Raw genomic sequence first — 18810 nt, 5'->3', positions numbered from 1 at the left:
AAAAATATTAGAGCACTTTTGCGGAGCAAATCACAAATGTAAACATGGCGAAGAAAAAGCGAACACGTGCTGATGTTGAAAAGGAAGAAAAGGCTTCTCAAAAAGAAAATGATGTGCACTTACCCACCACAATATCTTCAGACGAGCCACTGAAAAAAATTGTAATTTATAGTGTATTTGTCTTGATTTTTTTTTTTTACAAAAACATGATAGACAATTATATTTTGAAACCATGAAAATAGTATTTATGACTTCATGAGGAACCATTCAAATCAAGATTGTCCAATTCTGTATTTGTATTTCCCACTTCTAATTATTAGGATGGGTACATCAGATATTTCTTTTGGCTATTTTGTGACGGATTCAAGTGGTTTGGGTACAAGTTAGTAGCGCTTGCTGGGGACTTCTGATTAAAACACATCAGTTTTAGTGATGTACACTATTGAGTCTGAATCTTCATCCAGTTGCGCCCACTCAAGTTGGCTCCCATTCATGTTCGCCCCCTTTCACTGTCACACTGTACACCTTTTATTGGTTTTGTGTTTAAAAAATTTGTAATCAAGTTTTGGTAAGTGTATTGCTGTACACATATATTTTTATCATGGTTTCTAAATAAAGTGAGATTCTGACAAGTTGTTTTTGGGGTCATGGTAAGTGTTCATACATGTGACAGAGTTGTCAAGCCACAACTGGAGATTTGGAAATTTTCAGCTGGAGTTTGGGCCTCATAACTGGAGATTTTTTATCGACGTACGCAATGGTTTTTTCGTGTGTGTTTAAACTGCATATCTTCCTTTTTTGTTAAAAAAAGCCCAATGATTTCATACCTTCAAGCACCTGCATAGCCATTTTTACTTAGTAAAATAGAAGATAAAGGGGGGGGGGGGGGGTCAAATATTTATTCATCATATATAGTTCAAAGTTAAAGTGATCAGCCATCATATATAGTTCAAAGATAAAGTGATCAGCCATCATACATAGTTGGCAAAAAGTACCTCTGCTTTAGCCACATTGTCAACTTTAGTACCACTACTGAACATGTTTGTAAAAGAAGGTGTTGAATTGATAGAGTTGTGGGCTTTCTGGTGGGTAGCTGTCTCCATATTTTTGGTCAAGTAATTAGGGCCCCATAGTCAGCTTTGCATGAAGTGTAGTAAGCATTGTCTTGACCCTTGGCACTGGACTTGCACCATTTTTAAATTTGGCTAGATACTCATTACTGTGTCTTCTTTAATATTATGCTGGGGTACATGTATTTGATGATAACATGATACAGTTTGTATTTTGTCAAATTATAAGACAAACACACTTATATAGGTATTCCATTGGCCTAGATAGAAGACAAGACATAAATATCATATTTGAGTTGATTTTATTGTCTTTGAGGTTCAGTATAAACTAAGTCTGTTCCATGTTTTCAATAGCATCACAATTTATAAAGTCGATGTTTATACAACTGTTCCATTGTCAGTATCACTTTTAATCATCCAGACATGTATATTTAACTAGCTAGTTGATTACTAGGTAAATGCCAATCATCTTTTATTGTTGTATATACAGTCTATAATCCTTAACACCTTCATTGATTACTTAAGGCTATTTTCCTATTACCTTTTTGACACAAATTCCATTACAGGAAACTTCCGTTTTTCTCGGACTTTTCCTATATCAATTTAGAGTTTCTCGGACTTTTTCCCTGTCCGTATCTATTTTGTAAACAGAAATGTCTACTGAAATTTTTTCGAGATTGACATTTTCAAAAAGCGGAAGATTTCAAATTTTAACGGGAGGGACGGAAGAGGGTCTGAAAAGCGGGAGATTTTAACTCCCGCCGGAAGAATCACATGTATGAGTGTTTTGCTATAAACATTTTTGGTATATATGTAAGACTCTAAAGTGCGATGGTACTCTTAAGTGCGATGGTAACGCTAAAGTACGATGGTAACGCTAAAGTGCGATGGTAACGCTGAAGTACTATGGCGTCTCACGCTAAAGTGCGATGGTTGTTTGTTCGCTAAAGTACAATGGTGTGTCACCCTAAAGTGCGATGGTCCAAAGGGTAAGATTCGAAGTAATAAAACATCGAGGTTAAAAAAGTCTTTTTGCAAAAGCTATTATGCTAAGGTATAACATATGTGATAGGCTTTACAATTTACTGGTAGACTGAAGTGATTGTTTCTAAATTATGAAGTCCAACCAAGTAATAATTGCTATAAAGGTATTTTATGTTTTGCAAATATTATAAATCATGTAAAATAAATTTTTAACAATTTGGAGCGTATTGAATATTTGGATAATTGGTGTAGAATGCCGTTCACACTAATGTTACAACCTCCCTTACATTTGTCATTGAAAATCAAAAATACAAAATTCGTTCATTGTCGGGATATGCAACATTTATTTGTTAAAGTTTTAATCTAAATGCAAGAGAAATGCAATGTTCGCCGATCTTTCTCCTTTTTCGTATATAGTAAAATGGTCGACTGTAGGATACAAGTCCTTCTTCCAGCACTCGAAAAAATAAACATTGTGATTTAGCCGACAAAGAACGGTTAAATTAAATCAATTAATCGTAAGTCATGGACATTTGGTGTAAAAATTGTTAATAAAATATTCCTAATCTATCTTCTGGAATGTTCATTTTTGGTTTGTATTTAAACGACTGTTAACGTCAGTATCGAACTACGTTTCTAACGTCAATATTTTTGGGGACCATCAGACTTTAGCGTATGGAAGCATCGCACTTTAGCGTAGACCATCACACTTTAGCGTGACCATCGTAATTTAGCGTCCCCATTGCACTTTAGAGTCATACATATATATATATACATTTAAAAAATATCGTATAATTCAACTGAAATTTGAATAAAAATTTGGTGTGAATGTGTACAAATGGTGCAGGGTGCGAACAGACTTCGGGGGAGAACATGTGAGGACAGAGATGCAAACGTGTAGGGTGCATAAGTGTGTTGGACGTGTACGGACCTGATACCATTGAGTCCTCCAGATGTTTCTAATATGCTGCAATTCGCAGAAAAATAGAGTTTTTGAACTGATCTGTGTTAGAACTACATGAACTATGAATGCTATAAAAAAAAAAAATATTCTGAGACGTTTCTGGACATTGAGTATCCAACAATCAATCAATCAATCATAGACATTACACTGATATGTCACTTAAAGAGGGCTACATGCGTTCGGCAAAGCCGGACGCCCACCAAGCTGTAAGTTTGATGCCTTACGGCCTAAAGAGAGCAAAATCCTGCATTCTCGCAATCTCCTGGCACCTAATTTCATCTTTCAAATGACCATTTTTATACGACCGCAAAATTTGAAAAATTTTTCGTCGTATATTGCTATCACGTTGGCGTCATCGTCGTCGTCGTCGTCGTCGTCCGAATACTTTTAGTTTTCGCACTCTAACTTTAGTAAAAGTGAATGGAAATCTATGAAATTTTAACACAAGGTTTATGACCACAAAAGGAAGGTTGGTATTGATTTTGGGAGTTTTGGTCCCAACATTTTAGGAATTAGGGGCCAAAAAGGGCCCAAATAAGCATTTTCTTGGTTTTCGCACTATAACTTTAGTTTAAGTGAATAGAAATCTATGAAATTTTGACACAAGGTTTATGACCACAAAAGAACGGTTGGGATTGATTTTGGGAGTTTTGGTTTCAACAGTTTAGGAATTAGGGGCCAAAAAAGGGCCCAAATAAGCATTATTCTTGGTTTTCGCACAATAACTTTAGTTTAAGTAAATAGAAATCAATGAAATTTAAACACAATGTTAATGACTACAAAAGGAAGGTTGGTATTGATTTTGGGAGTTTAGGTCCCAACAGTTTAGGAATTAGGGGCCAAAAAGGGACCCAAATAAGCATTTTTCTTGGTTTTCGCACCATAACGTTAGTATAAGTAAATAGAAATCTATGAAATTTAAACACAAGGTTTATGACCATAAAAGGAAGGTTGGTATTGATTTTGGGAGTTTTGGTCCCAACAGAATAAGGGGCCCAAAGGGTCCAAAATTAAACGTTTGTTTGATTTCATCAAAATTGAATAATTGGGGTTCTTTGATATGCCGAATCTAACTGTCATGACTGTGTATGTAGATTCTTAACTTTTGGTCCCGTTTTCTAATTGGTCTACATTAACCCTTTCGCGGCGAGTGTATCCTTGAGGATACACAATGCGCAGGGCGGATGTATCCTTGAGGATACACGATGCGCAGGGCGAGTGTATCTTTCAGGATACATAAATATTGTCCCAATAAAAGCCGCAGTTTTACGCTATTTGCCGTTCTTAACAGTTGAAATCAATGTTTCATTTAAAATCTACGATATCTGAGGGTATTATTTCAGTTCTTCAACAGCATTAAAAACATCGTGAAAGGTAAATAAATCAAATCGGAAAATTTTATTTTCTAAAATTAGAACCGGAAACACGTTTTGAGGTCATGTGGGGTTTCAAAATGGCTCCTCTCGATAACGAGGAGTGGAAGTACAGCTGTTTTCTGTGTTTTGATGAAGCCCTTTATAATTCTTAGGTAGTTTTAACTATATAATAAAAATAAATGGTTAAATATGTCTTCAATAAATATGATAGCGATCTTTTTAAAGCCTTTGCTTCCCACAAAAATCGGAACTAGACAAGTAAGTTTTTTCGCGTTCATGGCTTTGCTACAAAAACAATTCTTGATTTCGAGGGAACAGAAATATGGCTTTGAAAAGCTGGTACTCGGTTGACACATACACTTTGATTGAGTATCGGGTGAAATAAGCGGATAGGGCTGTGAATGTACGGGAGAACAATGCACGAAATTGAAAGTAGTTTGGAAAGTGAAACTTCGTCTGCTACTATTGCAGTGTGAAAATGTCGTTAGACAAAACTGATGTAGAATTTGCATGTTCAGTGAAACTGATGTAATAAATGCCGGACACGAGGTCTTACTTAATGAGGAAAGGTTACGAAATGGTCAGAATTGGCAGGGGAAAGATGACAGTGAGGGCTATAATGAGGAAGCCATAGGGGAGCAGGAAGTTAATATTAATTGGTGAGGAGATGGTGGTGATTGGTGGCACAAACATTACAATGAGATTAGTAGTGTTGAAAAAGGTCTACATATATATTTGCCCCTTGTGGGAATACTGGGCTAAGTCATGTCATGGGTGCTGAAAAGGAGGTGTCAGATTTCGGGCAACTTTATATGGACAATCCTTTTCTTGAATGCATTTAAATCAACAAAACTGATAACTTTAAGCTTTCCACTGATTTTTATAGGTGCTGTTATGCCACTATCCCAGATAAGGGGAAATGTTGAGCGCTCACAAACATGTTTAACCCTGCCACACTAATCTTATGTGCCTGTCCCAAATCAGGAGCATGTAGTTTACTGGTTGTTGTTGGTTCATGCCTGTCATTTTCATTTTAGATTAATTGTTTTGTAATCAAGTACATGTAGCTATATATATAGGCAGTTAGTTTTCTCAGTCGAATTGTTTAATATTTCCCATGTCTGGCGGGCCTTTTATAGCTGACATTACATTATGCGTTTTTCTCATTGATGAAGGCCATATGGTTGCCTATAATTGCTTACATCCACTGTATTTGAACTTTGGTGGATAGTTGTCTTATTGGCAATCATACCTTATCTCCCTATTTTCATATTCACTACAAAGGCAAAGGCAAAATGACAACAAAATGCCTTGGAGCTACAAATAAGAAATGAAAGCATTTCTTGGTCTTGCATACCATTTACAAAGTTGTATTGGTTAACAGATCCAATAATGGTCACCTCAATATTTTCTTGTACAATGATTAGGGACAGGTATACCCATATTTTATGGTACCTTCATTTCTCTGACCATCATGTTGATCCTTTCGGTAATATTAAACCTGTTGTTTCATTAGTTGAAACTCTGAAGAACAAAACAAATGTATCAATCTTGTTAATATAATATATATATATTGGTCATGTTAAATGTTGGCCAGTTCGCAAGATAAGAGGTTAAACTACCCCTCTGCCATTGTTGACTACACTTCAAATGTGGTGGCTGACCAATACATCTAGTATTATTGTTATTATCAAAAAAAAAATGCAATGGCTCAAAAAGTATGTTTCATTTTAGTTGGGATTGTTAAATTTGTAATACCTTCATATTTACCATTCATCCAACCTAAAATTTCTTCAGTTTTCTTGTTTGCTGGTAAAAAGGATTGATAAATAGATATTTTGTGCTGGGGTGAGCAGGGGAAGGCCATTACTAGACATAAGTTTACACACATGCCTTCAAACTGGAACAAAAAAGAGAGAAGTCAAGTTTGCTGTATTTAATTTGTTCTTGTTGTTTGTTAAAATTTTATTGTTGAACGTTCATACTTTAGTTATCAAATTCTCTTAGTTAATTGTAATACTGATTATATAAATGGGAAGATATTGCTTAATTTTTTATCAAAATCTAAAGTTTTGTGACTTGATATGGGAAAAATGAAACTGCACTGAATTATCAAGAAAGGATGAAACATATGACAGATATGTGTACATGTGTAATGAGAGTAGAAATTCATTGTGTAAGTGATTATTCTTCGCATGATTACAATGTACATGTATATATATGATAATTAAAGTATCTATCATAATTAAAATAGTAATTTAATATATTTTATATACTCAGTGATTAAAAGTTTTTCAAATTACACAATCAGAAAATCTAGAACAAAGCTGTTGCATATTGGTAATAGAGGAAGTTGAAAAATAACCAAACCTTTGAAAAATAGACCAACAACAAAAGTACTTGTATATATATAATGGTTGACCCTGGTAAATTAATTAGTCTATTTTTTTTATCGACTTATAAAAGATAATGACTATATTCTGCTTTTTTATTCTTCTAAAATAGGCAGCATAGACAGAAAAATATATTTTTTAGCAGATTTTTTTTTTTTTTTTTTTTTTTTTTTATAAAGTATTGTAATGTTTACCAGGGAAAATGAAACAACAAACATATCTTGTTTGTTTAATAACACTCTTTAATACCAGTGTTTACAATATCAACAACGTATCCGTGGTAATCGTATATAATCGTATCATGATCTATCACTTTGAAAACGAGTAGTCGTTCGTCGATTGACAGAGTTGTCTTTTCATCAATACAAATGGCGGTCGGAAACGAAAAGTCAAACGGTCAATTTATGAGAGATAAAAAGCTTCGGTTTTGCTATACATGATGTTTAAATGACAAAAACGGGTGATAAGATAAATAAGAAGACTCGGTAATAATGATTTGCTGAATATTATCCGTTTAAACACATTTTTAACGTAAACAAGTACATCCGAATGTCGACATTTTGGCAACATTGAGCTAACAAGGTAACAAAAATCGATCTTCCAAGCATTGTAAAGACATTATTCTTTGTTTTAATTTTAATTCACTAGGAAAATTTTGTACAGAGCAACCTTTTGAACTTCTGTATCACTTGTTTAGGCGATCCGAGACTGCGTTCTCGAGTTACAGCACGTTTTTCAATTTGCAACTTTTCTTGAAGCGCCGGTCACGAAATTAATTCAGGCTGGGGAATCTGAGCGTGCAAATTTGCCTCGGCCACAGAAACCCGCGGAAAAAATAAAATCAGTAGTGAAAGTGTTAAGGTCCAAAGGGTCCAAAATTAAACTTAGTTTGATTTTGACAAAAAATGAATCAGTTAGGTTCTTTGATATGCTGAATCTAAAAATGTACTTAGATTCTTGATTATTGGCCCAGTTTTCAAGTTGGTCCAAATCGGGGTCCAAAATTAAACTTTGTTTGATTTCATCAAAAATTGAATAAATGGGGTTCTTTGATATACCAAATCTAACTGTGTATGTAGATTCTTCATTTTTGGTCCTGTTTTCAAATTGGTCTACACTAAAGTCCAAAGGGTCCAAAATTAAACTTAAGTCTGATTTTAACAAAAATTGGAATCTTGGGGTTCTTTGATATGCTGAATCCAAAAATGTACTGAGATTTTTTATTATGGGCCCAGTTTTCAAGTTGGTCCAAATCAGGATCTAAAATTATTATATTAAGTATTGTGCAATAGCAAGTCTTTTCAATTGCACAGTATTGCGCAATGGCAAGAAATATCTAATTGCACAATATTGTGAAATAGCAAATTTTTTTTTAATTAGAGTTATCTTTCTTTGTCCAGAATAGTAAGCAAGAAATATCTAATTGCAAAATATTGTGCAAAAGCAAGATTTTTTTTAATTGGAGTTATCTTTCTTTGTCCAGAATCAACTTAAATCTTTGTTATATACAATGTATATTCACTTTTTACTACCAACTGATAAATTAAAATAATCTTTACCATTCAGTGATAACAAGCAGTTTTTTTACATCTTAATATTTTATGATGTATTTAAATGAGTAGTTATTGTTGCAAACTCCATTAGAAATTTTAATTGAGATTAGTTTTGGAATAAGGGAAAGGGGGATGTGATTAAAAAAATTGGGTTCAATTTTTCTCATTTGAAATTTCATAAATAAAAAAGAAAATTTCTTCAAACATTTTTTTGAGAGGATTAATATTCAACAGCATAGTGAATTGCTCTAAGAGAAAACAAAAATTTTAAGTTCATTAGAACACATTCATTCTGTGTCAGAAACCTATGCTGTGTCAACTATTTAATCACAATCCAAATTTAGAGCTGAATCCAGCTTGAATGTTGTGTCCATACTTGCCCCAATTGTTCAGGGTTCAACCTCTGCGGTCGTATAAAGCTACGCCCTGCAGAGCATCTGGTTTATGTATAAAATTAAAGAAAGAAAAAAAAATCTGAGAGAAATTTCATTTTTTTTTATGTTATAGTTTTTTTAATTTTTATTACCTTATGCTTAAAATTCTTTTACTTTTAAATGAGTTTTATATTATAATTCGGTTTGTTAGAAATCTTGATCGATTTATTTTGCATAACTACGTGCATTTGTAAACAAATGACCCCCTTTTTCTCTCTAAAGACTGTTACGCGTATTTAAATCATACAATTATTTCTCGAGCATTGACAGAAAATTGACATATCGTCTGATTTTCTCTTTTTGTTGTTGTAAACTGTTCAATAAGTCGGATACATAAATCATTTGGAAATGTTATTTATTTGAGGTCGAGTCGACAATATTCTACTTTTGTTTTTGACCTTGATTCTCTGACCCCACATGGGTTTTGAAAAATGAACTCAGGGTTCGTACGGGGCATGGAATCCTGGAAAAGTCATGGATTTTTATTTAGGGGGGGAAAGGCCTTTAAAAGTCATGGAAAGCTATATTTTAGTGACAAGTCCTTGAATAGTCATGGAAAATGATTATTTGCACTGTAATCTTTATTGCATGTCTTCAAACATCTAAAATTAAATTATCCCCGTAGTTTTTGTCGAAACTGTTTCTTTTTCGAATGCTAGAAACAAGGCCCCAGTTGTGGTAAATTGTAAAATGAGAATTTAAAATTCGTTTCTTCAAAATTGTTTATAAATATATGCAACCGCATCTGGTTCCCTTCATAGTGCAATTTGCTTTAACAGTATTGAAATAAGAAACCAGCTATCGGAATATTCGAAAACGAAGTTATTGCTACCAAACAGCGTTGAAAAACACTTTTAATGATAATGTATGGATAGAGGAGCTGAAATGATAAGAGTCCTACATATAGTAAAGCGCAATTTTTCATACAAAAGTTGTGAGGATATCGTCTCGGTATTTAAGAATATGTTTCTGGATAGTAGACAAATGTCACTTCTGAAATGGCAATGATGCCTCTAAGTAGGAAGGTGATAGTTTTTTGTCTACAATGTATTATCTGTTTGATGAAAGTCCAACCAGTCAAGAGGATTATGCCAAATAACCTTTTCTAATACTTTGTTTATTAAAATATTTCAAAATTTGTATATATTCTTTTATACTGTAAAAAGAGGCAGAACATATACCAAAGGGGACATTCAAATGAGTGTGTAGGTCATACTCTTTCATAGAATCTTTGATAACAAGTAGGTCTACATCATTGTTAGCAAACTTAACTCAGTATTGTCATTCATAAATATGTTGGTATTTCTCATTGTGTTTCAGTGCAATTGTGTCATTATTGGATGTTAAAAAGATTGTTTATTTAGTTGCATGGAAAGGACACAAAAGCATGGTTATAGCATTAGGGATGACTTTTTGGTCTATAATTTTGGGGTATGGAAATTTCATAAAACATCCTTGAAAAGTCATGGAAAAGTCATGGAAAAATGGAACTAAAAAGGTGTATGAACCCTGTCAGAACTTCAAAAGATACTGTTTTCCAGATTCTGAACAATATGATCTACTACACTTTCTTTAATTTTACTGATATTATTCCATAACATAAGATTGTCATCCTAGTTGATTGTCTTCGTTTAAAAAGCCAAAAAAAAGCCAACGAGTTAATGACCATCAGAACTTCTCTATTGTTATCGTTCAATGACCACCGGAACGTCTCTCTCTTATCTTTGAAAAGAAACCATGCATTCTGACTTTAAATAGACAACCAATCAGTGAGCTGAATTCATGTGAACTATATTTAGCCCTAAGTAAACACTGACTTTTCATCCTTGTTTATCGTGACCACAACTTTGCGACAATACATGTACGTCTCTCGGCTGCCTGTAAACATTTAAAAAAGATATTTTTTTCTTTTTTCTTTTATATTTTTGGCAGTAAAGTAGCCGGCACTTGAAGCCACCGTAATTGGCGGATTTCTGCCAGCTACCGGCTTCAATGGAAAGCCCTGTATTCTGGAGCTGACAATTGCAGATTTCTGTTTTTTTCTTCTTCAGTTTCAGAAAACCATCAACATACTGATGTTTACTTTACCTCAACATTTAACAATCATTTAAGTCTGAAACAATAATGTTACCATAACAGATTAACAGAACAAAATATCTATATTGACCCTTTGACAATTAATAGATTACAACTTTTACTTTTTTGTAGAAAAAATGGATCAACAAAGAGAGAGTTCTTGTATTTTCTTCTAGAGGTGTATCTTATAGAGCCAGACATTTGATGAAGGATTTAAGAACTTTAATGCCACACTCAAAAGCAGGTATTGTACACTTGTCTGTTATATTAATACCTTTATCATTGATGAACTTCTTATGCTATACTGTTTTGTTGTGTATCCATCTATCCTGAACATGTTGTGCTCTAACACATTTTGTGAGCTTTGCTCGCAGTACCTTTAGATTTGAAGAATTTTGAAAAAAAATAATTATTTTGGGTAACCAGCAAATCACCATTTTAGGTTTCCATTCATAGAGAATGTACAGCATGTACAGATTATATATCATTTATCATGTGATAATTTTTCTCAATTTAACATTTTTAAAGGAAAGAATTCAAATACACAAACTAGTATTTGCTATTTCACAACACCCAGAGTAAACGTAATAATTACAATCATTGTTTTCAAACATAAAATGAAAAGATGTAAAAAATTATTGAAATCAAGTATAAAATGATTTAATAATTCACATTTGATATTGAAGTCAATGAAATATGATGATGATATTAAGAATATATGTTATGACCCATTGTGTATTACTAACAGGACATGCAGATCTTCTGGACACTGTTTGCAAAAAATACACATCAAGAGTTAAGACCACATTGCAGCCTATTGCTTTGTAATTTGTGTTATAATTTACATTTTACATTTGTTTACCTTGTAGAAAGTAAAATGGACAAGAAAGACCAGTTGTTTGTTGTGAATGAGGTTTGTTTATTTAATTGAATTAATGTGCCCTGTGTAATAAGGTCCACTTTTCTAAAGTCTTTACAGACAATCCACCACCATATTTGCATTAGCTGCAATCTTTTCAAATCCGCTCCTAACCCAGGACAAAGAGGATGTTTCAACTACATGTTCCCATTCAAATGCATAGATTGTCCCCCACACCCTGGATCCGCCACTGTTATTGTTTTTGGCAGTACTGATTTTCTGGCATTAAACAGGATGCAATAGTATTATAACTTTTATATATTATACGGTTAAACTGTCTATTTGAGTGTCTTTGACTATTTGACTATTCCTCTGAATTTATCTGGGGTTGCAAGCTGAATCTTATTTCCTAGTTACATTGTAAAACTGGGAGTTATAAAAATAAAAGGGTTGGTGAGATGCAGCAGTGGCGGATCCAGAACGTTTCCTAAGGGGTGGCCCGCTGACTGACCTAAGGAGGGGCCCGCTCCAGTCATGCTTCAATGATTCCCTATATAATCAACCAAATTTTTCCCACGGAAGGGGGGGGCCCCCCCTGGATCCGCCTATGTGCAGGATATAATGAAATGCAGTGGTCTCATTGGCACTCATACCATATCTTCATCTGGTAAACCATTTTGAATCAAGAATTCTTGTAAAGCTTTGGTAACATGTGTTTTATACATTTGTTAGATTTTGAATAGGAAAATTCATGGATTTTTTTTTTTAATTTATTGATCTGACAAAGAAAAGAATTTTCCGAAAAATTTAGATATGAAAATAAGTTGTGAAATTTTGATCTATAGAGATAAATGTCAGTTTTGTCAGTTCCTACAAGAATTTGACACATTAACTGTCCCTTGTGTTGGACCAATGCACAAGCAATGAATTACCTCTTTTTCTGCCAATAGAAAAAATTCCTCTCTTTATTTTTTTCAGATCTGTGAAATGAAAAACTGCAATAAATGTATATTCTTTGAAGCAAAGAAAAGGAAAGATTTGTATATGTGGTATGTGTTTTATTGATAGTTTGACATTTTGTTCAGTTTTATGAAATACTTTCAGTGTGAGTCCAATCAAATCAATTTGATTGCTGTATAATGGTTATGGTAAAAAAAAAAAATCAGAGTTGCCTTTAAAATGCACCCCTTGCAATAATTAAATAAGTAGGCACAATGAATCCCATATTTTGCCCCCTACTTTGTAAAGTTATAAGTTATCATACTTGATCTTAAATTTTCCCTGAAATGATGAAGATAAAGAAAATCAGAAAATAAAAACAAATTTTGCCTTCAACAAGATACCATTACAGTAAACTATTATGAAGTTAGAATAACTTAATTTTCCTGGTTTCCCTTTTGAGTATAGTTTGGATTGAAAAGTATGCCCACATAAAAAAAAACAAATTTATCTAAGATATCAGAGGAGTGAAAATGCAGGATTTATTTCACATATGAAATTGTGGGTTTTTTTTGCCCAAAAAAATCAGGATATATATTAGGTAACAATACACAGTTAGGAGTTTAGTTTCGCATTTTGGCCCCGGTGGATTTTTCAATTATGAAAGTTATTGTGTAATAAAATTCATTTTTAGACAGCTGAGTACTAATTTAGCCTTCAAAGATGGTTTATGAGATCATCAAGATGATTTTTTACATGTTTTATTGGCTATTTTCTGTTTGACTCTCCGTATTTTCATAGCTAGACCAACCATCGGTCCAGAAATTAATGTAATGTGTACAAACACTTTTTTTCTACACGAAGTTTTTGACGCAATTTTACAAAAAAATGAGACGAAAGACATATGATTTTCATCGGATTAACTGAGAGATATATGTAAACAGCTTCAGAAAAGGTATTACTTCCAGCGATTGAAATTCTGCTTTTAGTCGAATTTTGGGGAAATATGTGACATCTTTTCCCCCCTTTTTGCAAGATTTTAGTGCAAATAAATGCAGATTGTTGCCATGGATACACCCAAAAGAAACTATATTTTACCATTTTATATACTGGATATAAAATCTTTGGAAGATTCTGATTACATACATATGCACATATATGACAAAAATAGTAAGCTTAATATTGCAAGAAAGCAATGAAAAGGGGATGGTAAAATTGATGAGGGCAAATTTTGATATTTTTTCCTAACTGTTTATTGCTACCTTATGCAAAAAATGTAATATCTGCTCAATCTTCATATGAATGGCTTTCAAATCTTTTAAGTTTTATATAAATTGAGTTTTTACCATATCTGTATTTATCAAGTTGATTCCCTGATCAAAATATATTTTAGTATCGAAATTCAAGCTTAGATAATATTTTCTCCAATGTCTCTTTTCCAGGATAGCCAATGCTCCCAGAGGACCCTCTGTAAAATTTTTAGTAGAAAATGGTTTGTATATATATCAAAATTTAATTGGAAATGTTACATTTCGTTATACCCCCGCTTTAAAAAAGGGGGGATATACTGTTTTACCTCTGTCTGTCAGTCCGTTAGTACGTCCGTCCCATGAATATTTTTCGTCGCATTTTTCTCAGGAACTACAATACAAGGATTTCTGAAATTTGGTTTCAGGGTTTATCTAAGTCAGCTATACGGTGTGCTGCGTTTTCAGATTGATCACTTGACAACTTCCTGTTTACCGAACACTTGTATGATTTTACACATGATAGCCAAGTTGAAAATTTTCGTCACATTTTTCTCAGGAACTACAATACAAGGATTTCTGAAATTTGGTTTCAGGATTTATATAAGTCAGCTATACCGTGTGATGCGTTTTCAGATTCATCACTCGACAACTTCCTGTTTACCGAACACTTGCATATTTTTACACTATTAATATTATCCACTTGCGGCGGGGGTATCATCAGTGAGCACTAGCTCGCAGTTTCACTTGTTGTTTTTTGTTTTTTGAATATTAACAATAAGAAACATATATAATGGGTTTTCACAATAAGAATAAGGATATTTATTGTTCCAATTATTAACTACTATATAATTTTACACAGTTTATAGGAAATACATTCAAAAGGACTTTTCTTTGTAAGAATGTTTTTAGGGTTGTTTAAATAATTTATTTAATTTAAACATTGTTTTCTGCAGAATACTTTGTTTGGATAATTTCATGCAATTTAATATTCATGAATGAGAACCTACAGTTAAAAAAGGTGTAAATGAATTTTTTTTTTGAATATTTCATGGGTCACAACACAGTGTGGTTTAGATGCTTATTTCTTCTAGGTAATTTAAATCGACTGTATTGATGTTTTAAGATTCTTATATTTGTATTGCTTTGCCTGTTTTGAGATTAAACTAGACTTTTTCTTTTACAGTACACACTATGTTAGAACTGAAAATGACTGGTAATTGTCTTAAAGGATCCAGACCACTTTTGTCTTTTGATAAGGTAAGAGATAATAACATTTGATTTAGGTTTAATCTGATGTTGTATTTGTTTTGTCTATTCATATAATTTTTTTTTTAAATTCAGTGTTAGTCAGATTTGTGGGATTTATCACATGAAATTCAAGTTTTATAAAAAGGAAAAGCTTTCTTATCATATTTTTGATTATTTCAAAAAAGTAACTTTTTAAGTAATTGGAAGTAAATGATGAAAATAAGTAGTACAGTTCTATCATTCAAATGCAGCTTTTTATTTACATTGCTACACATAAGATTTTTAGCAAGCCTAATTTCTTTTTGTTTAAAACAAATTATAAATTGTTTGAAATAAATATGTGTTTTATCTTTTCAGACTTTTGATTCAGAACCACACTGGACTTTAATGAAAGAATTATTTACACAGGTATTATACATACAAATAAGCTATTCATTTCCAAGATTTTAAGGAATGAACTATATGTCTCTCTCACTTTTCACCCTACACATAATAAGTTCTCTCCCCTAGGGATCTATTTAAGTTATCTTTTGACTGTTTGTTATTCATGGGGGAAATGCACTTCTATTTTATTGACAGCTAGAGAAGTCTTTTGCCAACTAAATTTTCTTATGCAGTGCCATGTTTGTTTTCTAGTGACATGTCAGTATATGTTTAAAGTGAAAATTGCATTATTGCAAAAGAAATGAAAGTTTTACTCAGAATCATTTGCAGTTTACATGTAAAAAAAAAAAAAAAATCAATTCCCTTGTCCCATTGAATAAATGCAATAGCTATTGTTCTCTGTCTAGTTTATTCATATGGACCTTTAAATTTCTTCTAAGAGAAACCCATCACCCATTTATTAATTTACCTGAAGAAAAAACTCGTCTTCTAAATTGATCAAAATGCATGTATCATCTCACAAAACTGATTGTGACATTGTATTTATTCAATACCAATAATATATTTTCAATCTGGTCAATATAAACACTGATTTAAACACTACCTAAAATTTCATTTCTGACAAAATCTTTTGCATTGTTGCTATTGCAATTTGTTTTCCTGTGTGTTTGACAAATAAAACTGGAAAATGACAAAGTTTAAATTTAGGCCTTTTTAACTGAATTCTATAACTAGACATACATAAGAAAAAAAGCAATCTGCCCTTGACCACATTTCCATGGTTCATTGGTCAATGTTTAATTAGTAGAGTTTGTGAGTTCAAACCACAGATGTGCACATGCACTCGACTCTAATCTTAATTGACTAGAATTGTCAGTTTCCCTACCAAAGGTCGCTAGATTTTTTCAGGCACTCCAGCTGCCTCCACCATTAAAAACTGGTCGCCAAGATATAGCCCAAAAGTGGCGCTTCAAACGTGAACAATCGATAAATGTTTAGTTTTTAACCGGATTTTTGTGACAAAAATGTCGGTTATTGATTTGGAGATGTACGGCCAGCGGCCGGGCGGGCGACAACCAAATGTTGTCCATGCATTTACTCATGAACCGTTCAACCAAAGCTTTTCAAATTTTAATATGTTGTTACAGCCAACAAAATGAAGGTCAAGTTCAATAATGACGATTTTGACTTTAACCGTTCAGGAGTTATGGTTCTTGAAAGATTGAAAAATGGCATTTCCAGTCGTGTATTTACGCATGAACTGTTCAACCAAAGCTTCCCAAATTTTAATATGTTGTTACTGATGACAAAATGGAGGTCAAGTTCAATAATGATGATTTTTACTTTTACCGTTCAGGAGTTATGGTTCTTGAAAGATTGAAAAATGGCTTTTCCAGTCGTGTCCGTGCATTTACTCATGAACCATTCAACCTTAGCTTTTCAAATTTTAATATGTTGATACTGATGACAAAATGGAGGTCAAATTTGATATTGACGATTTTCACTTTCACTGTTCATCAGTTATGGTTCTTGTGATATTGGCAGGACACAAATAAATGTTAATAAATCCGGTTTGCTGTCATTGTGACAGCCTCTTGTTTTGTTTTGGTCTGTTTTTCAATTACAATAGGCCAACTATGTTTGGTGTATGGAGTTCTTGTAAGGTGTACATGTGTGTCTGACAGGATTTATCTGACCTTGACCTCATTGTCATGGATCATTATGTTAAGTTCATGTGAAACTTAGAGTAGAACAAAAGTTTAAAGGGTTTTGTAAGAAATTATGCATTCTTGAAAATAATTACTTTCAATGATAAACTATGCTATAAACTATGATGTGATTTTGAAGTGTCAAACTCTGAACTCAAGAAAAGGATTAGAAGTGCAAATCTTTATTTAGAATTTGTTTATTGTCTCTTAAAAAAACTCAATAGAAAAATTCAATGAAAATTTTCTTTCAGATCTTTTCAACGCCAAACTATCATCCTAAGAGTCAGCCATTTTATGACAATGTTTATACATTCTCCATACATGATAACAGGATATGGTTCAGAAACTATCAAATTTTAGAGGAAGATGGATCTTTGGCAGAAATAGGTAAGAAAACATTTTATTGTACATATCTGAATGACATTTTTATCTCTCAGGGTAATTGATAATGGCATTCAAAATCCATAATTTTTCTCCTTTTAAACTATATTTTAGTTTTAAGTGGTTCAGATATTGGTGTACCTGTTGATATTACCATATGAAAGTTATGTTATACAGAATTTTATTTTAAATCAACTTTTATTCTACATGATCATTACTAAGTATTATCAGAGCTAAACACGGTTAATCATATTTTTCTGTAACTTTTTCTGTTTACCTATTCATCTAATAAAAAAAATAATAATGTACCTTAAAAATAATTATGTTTGATTTTCACACTTATTTTCAAATTTCAGGGCCTAGATTTGTTTTGAACCCCATAAGAATGTTTAGTGGAAGTTTTGGTGGTCCAACTCTGTATCAGAATCCTACATTTGTATCACCAAATGAGGTTTGTATATTTATTATATTATTTCCCCTCAATGAGGTGTGGGTATTTAGTGAGCCACATGTATTTGCATCTGTTTATATCACTGTTTCCAAGTAATTTTAAATTGTGTACCCCTTTACCAACTATACATTGTTACCTAATATCATTTGTTTTAGAATCTTAACCTTGTACTGATTTTGAATGCTTCTATGAAATTCATGCATTCAACCACATCTTTGTAATAGAAGAGAAATTTGCACTACCATTCATAGTTCATATCATTGGGGGGATAAATGTTTTTTTGTAATGAAAAAACAGCATACATACAACACTAAAAAAAAAACCACCATGTTAAATTTACCTAGTATTTTTATGGCCCTGTAACTCCATATCCAGGCAGTAATTTGATTTATATAAATATATATTGGAACTTGTTCGCAAGATGTATTACTATATTATTACTATTTCTTTTTACAGTATAGAAGATCTTTGAAGCAGAAAGTTGCTATGAAATATATTGACAAACTGCATTCCAAACAAGCAAGAAAAGATAGATATTTACCCGACTCATATAAAATGGACCCTACTGATGAAGTGTTTGTAACAATAAGACCAGAGGATGCAAAAGGAGCAGACAAAAATACATTTTATAGGGTCACTTGAATAAAAATTCTCAATAATTACATTGTTTTTGTGTCTGAACATTGAATTAAAGCGCCATAGCCATGACTTGTGTAACTTTTTATCATCAAAGATGTGC

General features: G+C 32.6%; 1 protein-coding gene across 1 annotated transcript; it reads left to right on the top strand.

The window, feature by feature from the left end:
* Positions 1–4: 4 nt before the first annotated feature.
* On the top strand, positions 5–18727 carry LOC139510190 (ribosome biogenesis protein BRX1 homolog). The gene is made up of 10 exons (XM_071296645.1): positions 5–161; positions 10983–11094; positions 11720–11763; positions 12688–12758; positions 14091–14140; positions 15082–15155; positions 15504–15554; positions 17491–17626; positions 17977–18071; positions 18528–18727. The coding sequence occupies exons 1-10, from the start codon at positions 45–47 to the stop codon at positions 18711–18713; spliced, it is 936 nt and encodes a 311-aa protein (XP_071152746.1). The 5' UTR covers positions 5–44; the 3' UTR covers positions 18714–18727.
* The last annotated feature ends 83 nt before the right edge of the window (positions 18728–18810 follow it).

Source organism: Mytilus edulis, chromosome 1, assembly GCF_963676685.1.
Source record: "Mytilus edulis chromosome 1, xbMytEdul2.2, whole genome shotgun sequence".
Lineage (NCBI taxonomy): Eukaryota > Metazoa > Mollusca > Bivalvia > Mytilida > Mytilidae > Mytilus > Mytilus edulis.
Note: the sequence above shows the minus strand (reverse complement) of the source record. Positions and strands in the feature narration are given on the sequence as shown.

Excerpts from the sequence above, each read along its gene's own strand:
- LOC139510190 (XM_071296645.1), top strand. The coding sequence starts at position 45 with ATGGCGAAGAAAAAGCGAACACGTGCTGATGTTGAAAAGGAAGAAAAG. Across the intron at positions 11,764-12,687 it reads AGTTGTTTGTTGTGAATGAG|ATCTGTGAAATGAAAAACTG; the intron begins GTTTGTTTATTT and ends TATTTTTTTCAG. Across the intron at positions 15,555-17,490 it reads TGAAAGAATTATTTACACAG|ATCTTTTCAACGCCAAACTA; the intron begins GTATTATACATA and ends ATTTTCTTTCAG.